General features: G+C 54.2%; 1 protein-coding gene across 10 annotated transcripts in view; it reads left to right on the top strand.

Moving 5' to 3' along the window:
* The window catches only part of Rnf44 (ring finger protein 44), a 17,205-nt gene extending 722 nt beyond the window's left edge, over positions 1 to 16,483 (top strand). Inside the window, exons 1-11 of one of the 10 annotated variants that reach the window (XM_013509603.1) lie at positions 155 to 466; positions 11,033 to 11,183; positions 11,307 to 11,526; positions 11,923 to 12,090; positions 12,501 to 12,677; positions 12,771 to 12,932; positions 13,021 to 13,145; positions 13,467 to 13,554; positions 13,638 to 13,759; positions 13,893 to 13,992; positions 14,192 to 16,483. In XM_013509603.1, the coding sequence (XP_013365057.1) occupies positions 11,077 to 11,183; positions 11,307 to 11,526; positions 11,923 to 12,090; positions 12,501 to 12,677; positions 12,771 to 12,932; positions 13,021 to 13,145; positions 13,467 to 13,554; positions 13,638 to 13,759; positions 13,893 to 13,992; positions 14,192 to 14,254 (1,332 nt within the window). In that variant the 5' untranslated portion in view covers positions 155 to 466; positions 11,033 to 11,076 and the 3' untranslated portion in view covers positions 14,255 to 16,483. The other 9 variants (XM_013509610.1, XM_013509602.1, XM_013509613.1 and 6 more) reach the window with 9 other exon arrangements.
* The last annotated feature ends 604 nt before the right edge of the window (positions 16,484 to 17,087 follow it).

Raw genomic sequence — 17,087 nt, 5'->3', positions numbered from 1 at the left:
GGTGGAGCCCCGCCGCGGCTCCAGGTAACACCGGGCCGCAGCCCTGCGCCGAGCGGCCCAGGCGCGGGGCCCGCCAGGACGCAGCGGTAGGGGATGGCCGCGGGCCGGCATAGTACCGCAGGGGCTTCCTGCGGGGCCTCGGTGTGCGCCCGTTCGGCCCCAGCTCGCTGTCCAGGCTCGGGAGCCCGGGCCGCGCTGCTCTCCCGCCTGTCCTCTAGGTCCTAAGGCCACAGTTCGGGGATGCCTGGGGAACTACATGTCCCAGCGAGCCCTGCGCCCGCGCATGCCCCGATCACAGCCTCCAGAGGTCCGGCTGCAGTTGGGACCCGGACGACCCGGACCGAGAGCCGCAGAGGCGATGCAGTCCTTTGAACTCCTTATGTCGTTTTCAGACATTTTCCCGACGCCTCCTGTGCCGACTACTGGGGAGCCAGAACGGCCCGGGCTCTGCCCTGGAGCGGCGAAGGTCCGGGTAACAGAGCACTGCACTCTGGCGCAGTCCTTACTGCATTCAGGAAGCGCGAACGCTTAAGGGTCCCGGGAAGGGCTAAGTCTTGCCCAGGGTCACATAGCCTCCGCTGTCTGAGGGCCACTAGGCCGGAGGCGAGGTGCTGCCGGGGGCCAGGGAGGAGAGGAGAGGGGACACTTAAGATGGAGGGAAAACGGACAATTCAGTTGAAGTCTGCTCCCTGCCTCTGCCCAGCACTGCACTCCCCCAGCCCCTGATTTTTATGTCTGGACAATGGGATGGTTGCTCCTGGTCCTTTTGCCGACCCTCAAGGCTCTGGTGGTGGAAGTTTCAGGAGTGGGGGTGAGTCGGGAGCGCCCCCTCCCCCCGCCACCACACGAAGCTCACACATCCAGATGCAAGTCCGCCCCCAGAAAGCCGGGCACCTAACTCCGAGATGCACGCTTGACAGTCAGTCTTGACCCACTGAAGTATATACTTTCATCCCCATTTACACCTGGACACACAGCTTCGCAGATTTGTGACCCGTCAAGGTCATACAGCTCCTAAGGGGCAGAACAGGCTCTGCATGTAACCATGAGTGCAGTCTCATCCCTTAGTGATACTTGGGAGATGGACAGTGCTGGGTGTGTCTCAGGTGTTTAGTAAACGCCATCTGTCATTAGCCTTGTTCCTGTCCCGATTTTACAGAGGAGAGACAGAGTGAAGAGAAGCCGAATAAATTACCTAAATTACAGCTAGAGCCAGGGTGTTGCACACTTGAATCCCAGATCACAACACCTACATCCTGCCCCCCGGCCCATCTGCATAGTCAGTTCTCAGGAGAACCAAAGCCTGGAGTTCAAATACGTTCAGTCCTGCCCTGAACAGCGCTTACTAACCCCTCCCAGGTGTGAGAGGTTCTGGGCTCCAGTGTGATGCTCTCGTATCTGGGAAGTTGGAGTCTTGAGCTGGCCCTGCCAGCTGAGAAGTGTGTCCCGAGGTGGTACCTCAATGTGTTATTTCCTGCTGACTCCATCCTAGGAAGGTTACTCTGCCCTGCCACAGTAGGGCAGGGGGAGGGTTTAAGAGGCCTTGGAAGGGAGGAGTGGAGTACTTTCTGACCCTGAGGGAAGCAGCCTGCTGTCCCGGTGTCTGGGTAGGTAGGAACCCTGATTGAGCGGGGCCCCAGCAGGAAATGATGACCACACCCTCCTCTTCCTGTCTTAGCCTGCCTAAGCCTGTCCCATCTGCAGAGGCCTGGAGGGGGAAGCTGGAATGGAACATCAAATGCCTTGCTTGGAAAGAACAGGATTTGAGTCTCTCCCTGGCCTTTATCTCCTTGGTGTGATCTAGAGCGACCCTGAATCTCCGTGGGCCTTTTGTGACACTGCGTCATTCATACCACCTCTCACCTCAGTTTCCTCATCTGGAGAACAAGGCAGACACTGGCATCTAGCCATTGTGAGGTGATGGTCAGGATGGGACTCACCAGACCTGGCAGGATACCCTAGGTAGGACCTGCATCTCTCCACAGAAGCTACAGCAGATGCAAGGCAGAGGCAGGCCACCCCCACCTGTGGTTTCCTGACCCCACTGGGCCACATTTCTGGGTTCTCTGCTAAGAAAAGTGACTTCCCCCCTCTGAACTACTTTCCTCTGTGTAAGATGAGTGTAAACGGTGCCTGACTTCACAGGGGCAGGGTGTGATGAGAAAGAAGCGCACAGTAGGTGTGCAGGCCAAAGCGGAGGACTTTGAAGATACGTCCTGGTTCCTCCTGGCTTTTTGTTTTTTTTTTTTTTTCTTTTTGAGACAGGATCTTCCTGTGTGGCTCAGGCCTGCCTCAAATTCAAGCAATCCTCAGGCTCCAAGTGCTGGGATAATAGACATGTACCATCACATCCAGCTCTGGCTTCTACTAAAAAGTCAGGAAATGCAATAAAATTGTGCCCCCTTCCTGCTGGCTGCAGGCTGTTTTGGCATGTGTCTGTTAAGGTTTCTCAGGGTGAGGGCAGATGTGCTAGTGGCCTCTGGCCTTGGGATTTCCCCTGAGGAACTCTGGGGGTTTGCTAGGACTGTCTGGAGCCCGGCCCAGGTTTGGGGAAGTAATAGGAGGTCATGTAGAAGAGCAGACAGGGCAGGGATTTCCTGGCCAAGTAGGATTAGGGGCAGACCTGCAGCCCCTTCAACTGAGCACCTGTCGAGGAGTACAAGCTAGGCCCTGGACACGGTGTGTGAGACCACTGGGAGCATTGTGTACAGCCACGCATAGACAGCCTTTGTTGCCTTGATGCAATGTGATTATAGTTCTAATGGGTCAAGGAAGTCAGAGCAAGCCAACACCTTAGAGCAAGCTCAGAAGGGGCTGTCTTTGAGCTGTCTCGCAAAGCTTGAGCAGGACTTTGTCAGAGGTGAGTAGGGGTTGAGGACCGATTAAGCAGAGAAAATACATAGCCAGAGGCTTGGTGGCTATAGGGTCCCTTTTTGCAGGAGGGGATGGTTAGGACAGGGTCTCGCTATATAGCCCAGAGTGGCCTTAAACTTGCTTATGTAGCCTACTCTGGCCTTGAGCTCACACCGATTCTCCTGCCTCAGCCTCCCGAGTGCTGAGACTACAGTTGTAGGGTCACTTTTTGATCAATCGATAACAATAACCCACAACCTGCAGACCAACTTAGGGTCACTTTTTGAGAGTGAGTTGTAGATAAGGTATTTTCTGTGACCTTGGGTGAATCATTTCACTTTGATGAACCTGAAATCCTCTGTAAAATAATCTTGGCTTATTCCTGTGATGCCCAACTTCTAGCAAAGCAGGATGTCAGTGCACTTAATCTTTTCAACCAGGAGGAAGAATATTAAGACATGCAGTGATTGTGACAGGGCTATATGCAAATTATACGGTGTGATGTTGGGGTGAATCTAATCCTGCATGCTGAGATGGGGGAGTTTAGTATAAGCAGGAGACATCACACCTTCCTGAAAGAGATGAGCTGGGAGCAAAGCCTCAAAAGGCACAAGAGAGGAGTGGACTGGTAAGAAAGAAAAGAGAACCCAGGCAGGTGGTCCAGCCTGAACAGGGATAGAAAAGTGGCAGAGAAGGTGGGAGGGAGCCCTCCATGGTGTGGGAGCAGGGCTGTGGAGAAGTCAGCTGGAAAAGTTTGGACTAGAGAGCTTGTTAAGGTGGGCGTGGTAGTACATCCCTGTAATCCCAGCACTGGGGAGGCTGAGGCAGGAGGATGGTTGCAAGTTTGAGACCAGCCTGGGCTACAAAGTGAGCTTAAGGCCAGCCTGAACTGTATAGAGAAACCTTGTTTCAAAAAGACCAAAAAGAAAAAAAAAAAGCTTTAAAAAAAAAAAAAAAGAGATTGTTAAGTGCACCCTGAAGGCGTTTTACATGCAGTTGGCAATATGGAGCCACTGCAGACTTTCCCCTGTAGAAGTAGGGGTATTCCTCTCTGAATTGAATATACTCTGAATGTGGGAATGTTTTGTAACTGCTTTTATGTGGTGGGAAAAATAAAGGGTGAAGGTAGACATAGGAGGTAAAGGAGTTGATAATAAGGAACCAGTTAAAGACATCATCACTCTGTGGGCTGGGGATGCAGTTTGGTGGTAGAGTGGTTGCTTAGCATACTTGTGGCCCTGAGTTCGATCCTCAGTACTGAGACAGAGAATGTGAATCATTGTGTTTATGGTACTTAATTCTCATGCACACATAATTTTAACGGTTGATGGATACTAAGTTTGGCATTCCAGGTAACATCTGTAACAGTGTATCATGAGCTTGACCTTGTGTGGTTTAAAGCTTGCAAACAGCTTACTGTGTTGCTGGCTGCACATCCACAGTAATACTGATTGTTGTTGGTCTAAATACTTTGCAGTATCACTTCCTTTTGGATCCTTTCCATTGAATACCTTTCCTGAAGGCAGAGTTCTGACTCCAAGGGAACCGAAGTTTGTGTGGCTTAAAAGACTTAAAACACTAAACCCAGCACTCCCCAGGCTGGGGAAGGAAGATCTTATAAGTTTGAGATCAGCCTGGGCTACAAAGTGAGCTCAAGGCCAGCCTGAACTGAGTAGTGAGACTATCTCAAAAAGACCAAAAAAAAAAAAAAAAGGAAGAAAACAACTCTTATAGTAGTTTTTGCTAATCTTTCCAGTAGGTTGCACTGTATAGAACTTTTGTGTTGTTTTGTTTTGTTTTTTTGTCTTTTTGAAGCAGGATCTTGATATGCAGTTCAGGCTGGCCTTGAGCTCATGTTGTAGCCCAGGCTGGTCTCAAACTCATAACGATCCTGCCTCAGCCTCCGAAAAAGAGCAAATACAGTATATCATATCAAATAAATAGTCTGTTTTGATCAAGTTTTCCCTGAGGACAGTTGTTAATCAATTTCTTGTATATCCTTTTAGAAATATTTTATGTAGATGTGGTATATATCCATCAATTAAAAAATCGATACTACTGTTATATCTTGCTCGGTATCCTGGTTTTAATTTTTTAAAATTTGGGATTATGAAATATATCTGAGAAGCATTGATAATGAACCCCCACCCCAAAATGCTGATTTAATAAAAACCAATTTGCACTGCCACCCTGTTTGTTTAGGGCTATCTTGGAGGTAGCCCCATGGCATTACGGCTACAGGGCCCTTTATGGTGGCTTTAAGATAGAGTATTACTGGTTTTCTGCTTAAATAATTGATTTGGCTGTGATACCCACTTTTATAAGGTCTACCTGGGGAGTCTTTTAGGTAAAGAACGAAGCTGAATCTTGACTTGAATTCAGATTTCTCCTCTGCCACACTTTCCAGCTATGTGATGACCTGGGATGAGTGAAGGCTTTCCATTTTTGTGGTGCTGAGGTTTCAACCAAAGGCCTGGTGCATACTAGGCATGCACTTCCCACTGAGTCACATCCCCCGCTGGAGTCAATGCTCTCTCGATCCTCATTTCCCCTATCTGTAATATGGGCTGGACACACACACACACACGCACGCACACACGCACGCACGCACAGGATTAAACCCCAGGACTTCACACAGGCTAGGCAGGCCTCTATCACTGAATTACATCCCAGCCTGGCTGGCTGCCGTAATCCTTCTCACAGTAGTCTTCCAGCTACTGGGAGGTGTGAAAAACTAAAGTACAGAAACTTCGGGTTTAGTTCGCAACTCCCTTGGATAGGGAGCTCCCCGCGGGAACACAAACCCTCGTGGGCCTCTACAGTTTAGCTTTTATTTATTTATTTATTTATTTATTTTTTAGAGACAGGGTCTTGCTCTGTAGTCTAGGCTGGCCTGGAATTCAGGGCGATCCTCCTGCCTCAGCCTCTTGAGTGCTGGTATTATAGGAGTGTGCCACCACGCCCAGTTTTGCAGTTTAGCTTTAAACTACACTCTGCTCTTCGCCCCTTTCCCCTTACCACGCTGGGGGCCGGGCGGTTAACTATCTCTGTGACGTCCGCGCTGCGCTCGCAGGGCCAATCCTCCTGCCCAATATACGTTAGCTTGTTTGCATGAGTCTCTGGTTATTGGTGTTTTGAGCAATCCTGGCCGTCCAAGCGTTTTAAAGGCGCCGCGTAGTATAAACAAGGAGATGTGGGGAGGCTGAGCCATGATGTCATCGCAGTGCCGCAGCTCGGAGGGTGACGTCATCGCCGGGAAGCTTTCCTGCCCAGAGCTCTTTGGGCCAGCCTGACTCCCCAGGCCGGCTTAAGAGGTTGTCCCCCAACGCCCTGTCCGAGGTCAGACCCAGTGCACTTCAGTGGCCCAGGAGGTACCCTGCCTCCAAGGAGGGGACCATGACACAGTAAGTCTGGGCTGCGGCTCTCCGGGAGGGACCCATTTCTCCCGCAGGGACGAAGGCGCGAATAGTTAGCAAGTTTGTATAGCAGGTTTGAGTTGCAGTCCATCAGTCTGTCTACCCCGGAGTATTTTCTTCATTTTTATGGCAGGTGCTATGACCCCGCCTCTTGCCTTTGACTGTCTGCTGTTACTTTAAGTGCGGAGGTGTGGGCGGATAGGAAGCTTATTTTAAAAAAAATCTGTCTTTCAAGATGGCGGTGCGCTAGTCACGTGCCCGCCTGCGGCGAGTGATTGGCTCTCGGTGAGGCCGCGGGGCGGAGCCTTCTTGTGGGGCGGGGCCGCCGCGGGCTTTCCGCTGGCTACTGTTTGCCCGAGCTCCCGGCGCGCCCCCGCGAGCCCCCCTCCCGCCCGGCGCTCGACCCCGGCGCTTCCAATGTTGTGAATCAAATGTGGGTTTGTTACATTCCGCCGCCGCCGCGGACAGTTCTTAAAGGGCCAGCCTCCGGCAGCCGCGCCGACCAGCTGCGTCCTGCGCCGCCTCGCGCTACCCTAAGGCTTGGGCCGAAGGAGACGGACCGCGCGTGGGCCTCGAGAGGCGGACGCCGTCGGGCGGACAACAAAGGGAGAGGGCCCCGGAAGGAGCCGGACTGCCCCTGAACCGGGGGGTAGGGAGGGGAAAGGGTCCAGGCACCCCCCCCCCGCCCCCTGCCCAGCTTTGCCGTCCTAGATCGCGAACAAAGGAGTCAACGTGTGGCCGGGCGGCCGAAGGTGAGTCGGGGCCAGGGCCTTAAACTCCCGATTCCCGCACCCCTGAAACTCCTGTCCCCTCCCCGGGGATGGGGCCCGTGATCCACCTGGGTCCGCAGGGGTTAAACAAGTGCGGTCTGGCTTGGGGGCGGTGAGACCCCTGGGATCCAGGGCCCCACCTCGGGCACCCCTCAAAGCCAGGCCGCGTCTCCCCTCCAGAGGCTGAGCGCTGCGGTTGAGAGGAAGGAGCCGCCCCCTCCCCCTGTGGCCGCCACTTCCTTTGTTGTTGCTTTTGTCTCACGCCGAGCACATGGTCCAGGATCCTCAGCTCTTAAAGTCACAGCGCTCCGGTCCCGGCGCTGCAGTCTGGCCTCCCGCCCCCAGTGCCCCTCCGAGTTGGCGCAAAGGAGTAGGGAGGATCGAAGAGGCCCCTCTGGGGACAGGTGTCCGACTCTCAGCTCCCTGGTCCCATTCCCAGGAAAGGGTAGCAGTGGAAGTTTCCTGGAGCCCCACAACCTGTTTCTGGCCTGCTTTGGGGAGGAGCCTGCCTATCAGGGACACTGGTTTCCAACCCTCCTAATGTGACCACTTGGTTTCTTGCTTCTCGTCTCTTCTGGCCTTGGGGGTCTCTCTAGGAAGGAGCGATTTCCATTCCCATTTTACAGTTGTGGTGACTGAGGCTTTCAGAAGTGAAGGAATTTCCTTGACCAAGGTCACAGGGAGACAGCTAGCCGAGGTCTCCTCGCTCTGCAGTGTGGTGGTCCCGCCCTTTACCGCCTCCAGGCACCACGCCAGGGAGCTTCTGGGGAGGAGAGTTCTTTACCTGCCTGAATGTACTCTTGCTCCTAAGGTCTGACTTTGGTCTTCTGCTAAAGGAAGTGCTTCTTTCTGCAAACAACACAGGCCCAAATCACAAGGCAGGGGCTCCCTGGGTTAGGGTCAGAGTGGCTGCTTGGGTCCCTGGACTTGGAGTTGGCTTGTGGGGGTGTGGGTGTATGTAGGGGTTTGCTGCAAAGTGAAGTGCCTGCCTCCAGGCAAGATTGAACTTGGAGATAGGAGTTGGAAGACGCATTCACAACAAACCTCACGGGTGCCACAGCCAGGGAGGTGTGGAAAGGCCGGCTGAGCAGCTTGGTGTTTGACCTTGAGCAAGTGGGTAGCTCAAGTTCAGCTCATTACTCTCCATAGCAGAGCTCACAGGTGCATGGGAGAGAATGCTCTTCCGCCCTCCTTTATGGCTTGGAATAGAGTTGGAATTACATGGTTTTTCCACATGCTGCCAGTGAAAGAGTTGGGGGAGTTGGGGGAGTCAGGGCCTAGGGAGGGTACCCAAGACCAATTCTATCCCTCTCTGGCTTTGTGGTATATGGCAAGTTTCTTCCTGTCTCTGGGCCTCAGTTTTGTTGACTGTGAAAGTGGGTATGTTTCTTTTTGCCACTTCTGTTCCTGATAGGACTTTAGAGAACCAAGAGCCCTCTCTTTCCAAGTGGGATATGGGGGGTCTGGGGATAGAGATCAGCATGTCTTATTTTCTAGTTATGATCATTCACACCCCAGTGAAGTTTAAACTTTACTGATTGCTTCTGCTGTTACCTTTGGAGCATCCCTTGACAGTGTCCTGGAAGGTAGTTACTGGATTGTTACTATTGTTACTATTGTTACTATTTTACAGATAGGGAAGCTGAGCCTCAGAGAGGGGAAGCTGTGTGCCCAAAGTTTTTTTCCAAGACTGGCCAGATGTTGGAAGTGGTAGTATGGGACTGTGAAGATTGATGCATCTCCGTTGGCACCACCCCCAACAACTAGAGGCCTTCTCTCTATTGGTCTGATTTCTCAGTTCCTTTCTGGCTTCTCCTTCCCGGAGAAGGAGTGGGTGCCTTTGTAGGGGCCCAGCCAGAGTCCCACAGGCCTGGCCCTCTGTGCAATCAGTCCCCTTGAGTCTTGGCACTGCCTAGCCTCAGGAGACAACCTGGCAGAAGAGGAGCAGCTGGGGCCACTGGGCGCTGTGTGGCTGATTCGGGAGGCTTGATGGTCACACTGTGTCATGTCCCTGCCGAAAACTGTAGCCATCTCTTCTCTGAGCCTGGAGGTTCTCCTTACCTCTAAGGTTCTTATAAGGCACACTGGAAATAGCACAGCTGTTACTGTTGCTCTTCTTCATTGGCAGAACTGTGGGCCCCCAGGAACTCAGGTGTGCCGGGACAGAAGGTTGCAAACCTGGCTGTCCCCAGAAACTGCTGGGGAATTTGATTATAAAATTAAAAAAAAAAAAGGGCCGGGAATATAGCTCAGTGCCACAGCGTCTGCCTGGCAAGCATGAGGTCGTGAGTTTGATTCCCCGTACCACACCCACCCCCCAAAAATCAAGGTGTCCTTGTTCTACAACCCTCCAAAGATTCTAGCCAAGAAGGTCTAGGGGGGACCCGGGGTATGTTTCAGTTACTTTTTTCCACACTTTTCTTCCTCATAAGAGCCCCAGTTCTTTGTAATCTCCCAGTTTGTAGTCATTGGCACTAATGTGATCACTGCCGAGCCTTGTGGCCTTGGACATGTGTCCCACCAGACCTGCCCCACGCTAGACAAAAGCTGGTCACTGGCCCCTACTCACCCCCTCTGCCGAGTGCTGGAGCCATTGAACAAGTGAACTCTAGCTCATTCATTTCCCAGCTGTGCTAGCCGTACAGGTGCTGACCTGTAAAGTGGGGACAATCCTGTGAAAGGCTGATTTTTGAGAACTAGGGGCCAGGGCTGAGAGCTTAGCACAGAGGAAATAATTTGAGCTGCTGTTCACAGGAAGGAAGGAGGTGTTGAGCTGACAGTTACACTGGCTCCCTGGCTATGTGACAGGGGGGCAACAGTGTTTCAGGCTGGGTATGGAGGGTGCAGAGATTTGTTCCTGGTGGGGGAGGCGCCCTGTAGCAGGAACAGCAAAGAGCTGTCCCTGTTTGTTGCACTCTTCAACTTTGCAGGGAGGGCCTGAGGGTCCCAGAGCTTTCCCTGCCAGGGTCTCAGCCCAGCTTTAGGAGTTGATGAAATCTGATGTTGAGCTGAGCCCCCAGTGTCTGCCCCCTCTCAGCTCTGCTGGGACCCAAGGGAGGAGACCCTGCCCCCACCTGTCTCTGCTCAACTTCCCGTCTTAGGTTCTTGCTTCCCTTTTTTCTCTCGGCAGGCCCCACCTTCCACACTGAGTGCTGTGTTGGGGCCCCCAGAACAAGGACCTGGGGGCGTTCTAGACCCAGCTGGCTAAGAGTGAGCCAGTCCTTTATCATCTCCTACGACGCCTCAGGGCTGCTCCACCTGGCAGCAGCAGGGTACAAGGACAGGCGTACCATTGCCTTATCTCCTGTTTCATACTACGTGTATGGTGTGGGGCAAGTCCCTTCCTCTTGCTGAGCCTCAGTTTTTCTCCCCTGTAAAATGGGCTAGCCATACCTTCATTGAAGAGTAGATGAAAGTCACACTCAGGAAGACACTGGCAGTAGCTGAGGAAAACAAGAAGGCTGCTTTGCCTTAAACTAAAAGCCTGCCAAGGGCCAGGAACCAGGTCAGAACCTCTGAGGATAGTAGGAGGAGAACTGGCTCCTAGGCCTCTTCGGAATTTGTCCTGAAGCAGCCAGATGGAAGGGAGGAAGGACTGATCCTGTAGCTTCCTAGAGGTCAACTTGTAGCCACTGGCATGAGGCAGAAGGTCCGTACCCTAACTGTCATCCCAGGGAATCCTCTTGCTGGAGCCAGCTGGCCCAGAAGCATGCTGACTGGGCGGTTAAACTTGCCACGCGTCTACTCTGAGGGGATGAGATTCCATTTCACAGGGCAGAAAGCTGAGGCCTAAGCTCCCTACAGGCTGAGCGTACCCCTCGTCTGTCAGCACTGCACCGAGGGCCCAGAGAATGGCCTGCTCCGTCATACACAGACCCCAGACCTAGGAAAAATGCTACTGGCTCCCACAGTCTCACTGCACGGGTCAGCTCCTGATGGGGCAAGTGACTGAACTTGTCTGGGCCTCAATTTCTTTTTCTTCTTATCTCCTAGGGTTGTGAGCCCCGGCCCAGCCCTTCTGCCTCCCTGCCCCCCTGATGCGACCATGGGCTCTGGCAGTGACTAGGTGGCCACCCTCTGCCCCTGTGGGTCAACGGCAGCTCTCCGCAGGACCCAGAAGTGCTCCAGGCCAGCTCTGGGAGAGGTAGGAACGAGTCTCCCCGCCCTGGTGCATGGGGGCGGGCCTTGGGCTTGGGCTGTCTTCTCACCCCAGTAGGGGTAGCACCCTGGCTTCCCTCCGTGCTCTGTGAATGAATGGCCCCGTCAGTCCTACCAGGGCCTCCTCTCTGTGGTACAGGCCCGGCCACCAGGGCCCCCTGGCCAGCCTGCCTGCCCAGGATGAGCACTTACCCTCCCAGCAGCCGCTGCCCCGACCTCCACACCTCCCCGTAGAGGAGCACCGAGCCTCGGCTCCTGCCGGCGGGAGCCCCCGAATGCTGCACCCAGCCACCCAGCAGAGCCCGTTCATGGTTGACCTCCACGAGCAGGTAGGCAGAACACCTCCCCGCTCCCTGCTGTCCCCAACCTCTGACAGCGGGCCTGAGAAGCAGAGGCCCCAAAGCTGTGATTCCACTTTGCTTCACTCAAAGGGGGCATTATTGGCCGTGTTTTAAAAGTACATAAACTGAGGCTCAGGGAAGGGGAGGAGCTTCCCTCAGGCCACACAGAGAGTGACTAGCAGAGCTGGACATCATTCCTGGACTCCTATAGGGTTATTCTTCCTGGGTTGCCTTTGCCAGGAGCAATCTGGTCTATATGTAGGCAGGTCCCCAGCTGGAGAAGGGACAGAACAGGGAGTTGAGCCTGCCAGGATGTTTTCTCCTTAGGGTAGTGCAAGTCGCCAGGCTGCCTCCCTACAGCGGCCCGGCTCTCTCTATTCACAGGTGCACCAGGGACCCGTCCCTCTCTCCTACACAGTCACTACAGTGACCACCCAAGGCTTCCCCTTGCCTGCAGGCCAACACATCCCTGGCTGCAGTGCCCAGCAGCTCCCAGCATGCTCCGTGATGTTCAGCGGGCAGCACTACCCCCTGTGCTGCCTCCCACCCCCGGTGAGTGGGTGCTTTCTCCTGCCCTGGGCCCATGGCAAGCCCCAGGAACTTGGCACCCAGAACTGAGTGAACAGTGCTCACCCAGGCTGTCAGAGCACCTGGGCCCTAGGCCACAGCCTTCCCAGAAGCACACGTATGTGTTCTCACGGGGACAGGGCATTTCAGGGTTCAGGTACTTCCCTATATTCTAATGCCTCCCTTATACATTAGCGTATAAGCCCTGGAGTGGGGACAGTGGGCTTTTATAACAGTGTCCTACTTGGGTGGCAGAGGTGGGACCTCCAGAGCTACTGTAGCTACTGGGTTTTTATGTCCAGTAGGACCTTTGGCTGGACGTGTGGCCCCCAGTCCTCATCACAAGTGTAGGTCCAGTCCAGAGCCCAGAATATTCCCCAGCCCCCCTCTCTCAGCAGCTGATCCAGGCGTGCACCATGCAGCAGCTCCCTGTGCCGTACCAGACCTACCCCCACCTCATCTCCAGTGACCACTACATCTTGCACCCTCCACCGCCGGCCCCACCCCCGCAGCCTGCCCACATGGCACCTCTTGGGCAGTTTGTGTCACTGCAGACCCAGCACCCACGTATGGTAAGTCTGAGGCAGGGGTTTGATGCTAAGAGGGGAAAGGTAGGAATTTTTGCCTTGTCACTGACCATGGCTGTCCACCCTTGTGCCCTTCAGCCCCTGCAGCGGCTCGATAATGATGTGGACCTGCGGGGGGATCAGCACCCCTTGGGTGGCTTCAGTTATTCCACTTCTGCCTCTGGCCCAGCTTTGTCTCCCTCTGTGCCCCTGCACTACCTGCCCCATGACCCGCTGCACCAGGAGCTGTCCTTCGGTGTGGTGAGTGCCACCCCCACCTTTCCCCAGGTTCTGGGGTGACTGGGAGGCAGGCTTGCGGCAGACTCTCACCTGCCCCTCTCCCTCTCAGCCGTATTCCCACATGATGCCGCGGAGACTGAGCACCCAGAGATACCGCCTACAACAGCCACTGCCCCCGCCACCGCCACCACCACCTCCACCACCTTATTACCCCAGCTTCCTGCCCTACTTCCTGTAAGTACCAGCACATCTACCCAGTGCAGGGACAGCCTGTTCTCCCTGGGCCTCCAGTGGTCAGGCCCAAAAACAGCCCCAGAGGCCCTTCGACCCCTGGGGTTTCTAAAGCCACTTGATACTTCCACCAAGCCAGAAGCCAGACACGCCCACACTCACACGTACCAGTTGGGTTCCCGACCCCTCTTCCCAGCCTTGGGCCAAACACGAGGGTTCCCAGTGCAAACTGTGCAGTGCTGTGGACTTTGTTTTGGGGGAGGGGTTAGGGGAGCTGCTCCCTCTACTGCCCTTGACCCTGGACCCTTGTACCTCCCTCTCTAGCTCCATGCTGCCAATGTCACCAACTGCGATGGGGCCCACCATCAGCCTGGATCTGGATGTGGATGACGTGGAGATGGAGAACTATGAGGTCCGTGGCATCTCCTGCTGCGAGGTGGGCTCTGGGAGACTGCAGCCTGGGTGCTGTTGACCTTCCTCTCTGTCCATCTCCAGGCCCTCCTGAACCTGGCCGAGCGGCTGGGAGATGCCAAGCCCCGAGGCCTCACCAAAGCAGACATAGAGCAGCTCCCGTCTTACCGCTTTAATGCGGACAGCCATCAGTCAGAGCAGACGCTGTGAGTGCCTTGTCCCCATCTCCTGCCCCTGAACTACGGGGCTACCAGGAGATCCCCTTTGGGGAGCTTCACACTTGGCCTGGGCCCTCCCTCAGCTGTCCGCATAGGGGTGAAACTCTTCTACCCGCCCCAGGTGTGTGGTCTGCTTCAGTGACTTTGAGGCCCGGCAGCTGCTCCGAGTCCTCCCCTGTAACCATGAGTTCCACGCCAAGTGTGTCGACAAGTGGTTGAAGGTAAGGCAGCCCAGGCTGACTCCCCAGTGTTCCTCCCGTGGGAGGGGGCAGGCGGGCCTAGAAGGTTTTCCTCCTCATCCCTGTTGTCATCCGGAAGTTCTGGCTCCATGGGCCGAGTCCCTACCGGGCAGGTGAACAGAAGAACCAGGTGAGATGGGGACCGCTGAGAGTGGAGCCTGACTGTGGCTGCTCTCCTCAGGCCAACCGGACGTGTCCCATTTGCCGGGCTGATGCCTCCGAGGTGCCCAGAGAGGCTGAGTGAGGCCCCACAGCTGCCCACAAGAACCCTGCCCGAAGCTCTGGAAACTGGGGGGACCCAGGGAGGGAATGGCGCAGGCCCAGTTCCCACCTGCATCTCCAGAGCTGGAGCCAGGGTCAGCCCTGCGAGAAGCCCCTGCAATAAGCCCCTGCATTTGCCAAGCTCCAAAGACTCCTTTCCTCATCTGCCTGCCTGTCTGCCACCACAGGGCTGCCTGGGTGTCCCCAACTGCGTCTCCCTCCTGTTTGCCCTTGGGTCCTTTATTTTCCTGCTTGGCACTGGGAGCCAGGGGTCCTGTTCCCCACTGTGGCTGGTAGAGGTCCTTGGCCCCCACAGTGGGCGAAGGGGTCACCATCCTGGGTCACCTGGTCTTCTGCACTGATTTGGTGTGCTCTCCCTCTGCCTCGGTGGCACTTCAGGCTTGTGGACAGATGCTGGCATGAGGCTGTTTCCTAAGCCCCAGGGCCGAGTCTTGCTTGACCCCAGAAGCGTTACGGAGGGCATCCTGGTGGGGCCTCTGGAGCAAATAGAGACCGGCCCAGACTGGGGCAGTGTATGCTCGGGGGGTCCAGGCCTTGCTGGGCAGAGTGAGACCCTGTGTTCTGGTGGCTGCACCTTCACCAGCGACAGGATCAGACCCTTGTCCACTCTTTTCCCCTCTGTCATTTTGCATGAATGTGAGGAGCAGCAGTTTTTGTTCATTCATTTGGCCCAAAATTGCGTGTAGGATTTGGGGGTGTGGATATTTATGACAGTTTTTTTCCTTTGATTTAGTGGGGGGTACAGGGATCAACCAGGACCGAATGCCCAGCGGGCAGAAAAGGGCCAGGTCGCACCACCTGGCCCGCGTGCATGTGTGCGGCTGGGGCTGGGCTGGGCAGCCGCGATCGGAGGGCAGGGTTGGGGGATTCTGTGCTCAGCTGATAACTGCCATGCACTGCACTGCACACGTCCCTAGAGCCTACTGGGACCGTTCGCTTTTCAGGGCATTTCTCCCTCTCCAGCCAGGGTCTGCCTCCCACCTGCCTGGGTGAGTCTCCTCCAAGGAATCCCCGGAGGACAGGGACCAGGGAGGCTGGGGACCTTCAGTCCCGGAGGCCCCTCCCAGCTGATCCTTGCCCTTCAAGGTCTGGAGGCGGGTACCCTTTAGGGTCTGGCTGAGCTCCCCGCCCTCCTTCCCTGGTCCCATTCCTTTCCCACCCCCAGCTGGGGTTGCTGCCCTGAATGAACGAACCGCGTGTGGGGCCGGCACATCCTAGCAGGCAGCCCTTGGCGCCTGCTGCCTCAGGGATGCTCCAACCACCCTCGTTCTCCCCGCAGCGGCCCTGGCCCCTGCCTCCCGCCCCAGCCTGCCGTGGGACCCCTCAGCCTGGTCCCACCCCCATGGAGAACCCAAAGTCTTAACTGTATATAATTCCAGGTGACGTTTCTATATTTATAGCAGTGTTGAAAAACCCACGTGTTTTACAGAGAACCACTCTCTCCAACCCCTCTCCCTTCCCCACCCCAACAAAAGGTTTTCAAAACCCTCACAGTTCCTGGGGCAGGCCGAAACAGGTTCACGGATCGTGTGTCGTCTGCAGCAATGATTCCAGCAAGCAGCTACTGGGGGGGAACACAACATTTTAAAAAAAATCATCATAAAAAAAAAAAGATTTATGAAACAATTATTTAGGATGTTTGTGATTTGCTGACCTTGCTATAGATGCCATGTTACCAATGATTTCCTGTGGTGGGGGCTTGTCATTGTTTACTCTTTTATTTACCAACTTCTGGCCTAGGCATGACAGTGGGCACCTTCCCCCAGCCCCGGCTGGGCCCAGCGCCTGTGTTCTGTGTTAGAAAGTTTTTATATACGTATAATTACATATATATATATACATATATGTAATTGTGGGGGCCCTGTTCCTTGCACATTTTACAGTTACCTCATTTTTCCCATGTATGTATTTGAGAAAATGCTAATATATAGAGAAAAAAATGGTTCTTAAAGCTTAAATGTGTGGTTTTTTCCATTCCATTGGATTCACATTGGTTTGTAGCATTTAACATAACTAGTATGTTGTATTATATATATGTGTATACTGATTGAAATTTTTAACAGATTTGTACTTTTTTTAAAATGAAAGTTGCTAGTTCTGCTTGACCAAGTAGTGCAATCATTATTTTTTTTAATATTGTTGCTGATTTCAGAGGGATATTCACTAATAAATGTATGATGTATACCAAGGACTGCCTGAGCCGCCTTTGGCTGTCAGTTTCTTTGTGGATAGAAGGGGTGGGAGAGTGATGATAGCAAGCTGAGGGCAGGGGTGGGGTAGGGGCAGAAGAGATTGTTCTGTCCCCAGGAACCTTGGGGTAGGGTAGTCAGCACCAGCACCCCCTCAGCAAGAGCAGCCTGCCAAGCCAGTTCAGTGATTACTTTTCCTGGGCCATCTGCCTCACTCGAGAATTAGGCAGGATTCCCTTGGCTAGGAACAGGATTCCATCTAACTGGTTTGAGGGGAAAAAAATCCACTAGTCCTGACTAAATTCTGAGGAACTGGGTGTGAGGTTAATACAGCAGGAGATTTTTGCCTGGCATAAGCCAGGCTCTGGGTTTGATCCCCAGCACTGCAAAATAAGTGCTGAAGAAGGTTCTGGTATGACTCGTTCCTGGGGCTCAGGCTGAGGCAGGAGGGTGTCTGGGAGTTTGAGGCCAGCCTGGGCTACATAGACTGCCTCAAAAAAAAGAGTTTCTTACATTTGTTTTTTTGTTGTTGTTACTGTTTTTGAGACTGGCCTCCAACTCAAGATGGTCCTTCTGCTTCAGTTTCCCCAATGCTAGGATTATGTG

Source organism: Chinchilla lanigera, unplaced genomic scaffold (genome assembly GCF_000276665.1).
Source record: "Chinchilla lanigera isolate Chin_1 unplaced genomic scaffold, ChiLan1.0 scaffold00007, whole genome shotgun sequence".
Classification (NCBI taxonomy): domain Eukaryota; kingdom Metazoa; phylum Chordata; class Mammalia; order Rodentia; family Chinchillidae; genus Chinchilla; species Chinchilla lanigera.
The sequence above is the reverse complement of the archived record's forward strand: the minus strand, read 5'-3'. Positions and strand labels throughout refer to the sequence as shown.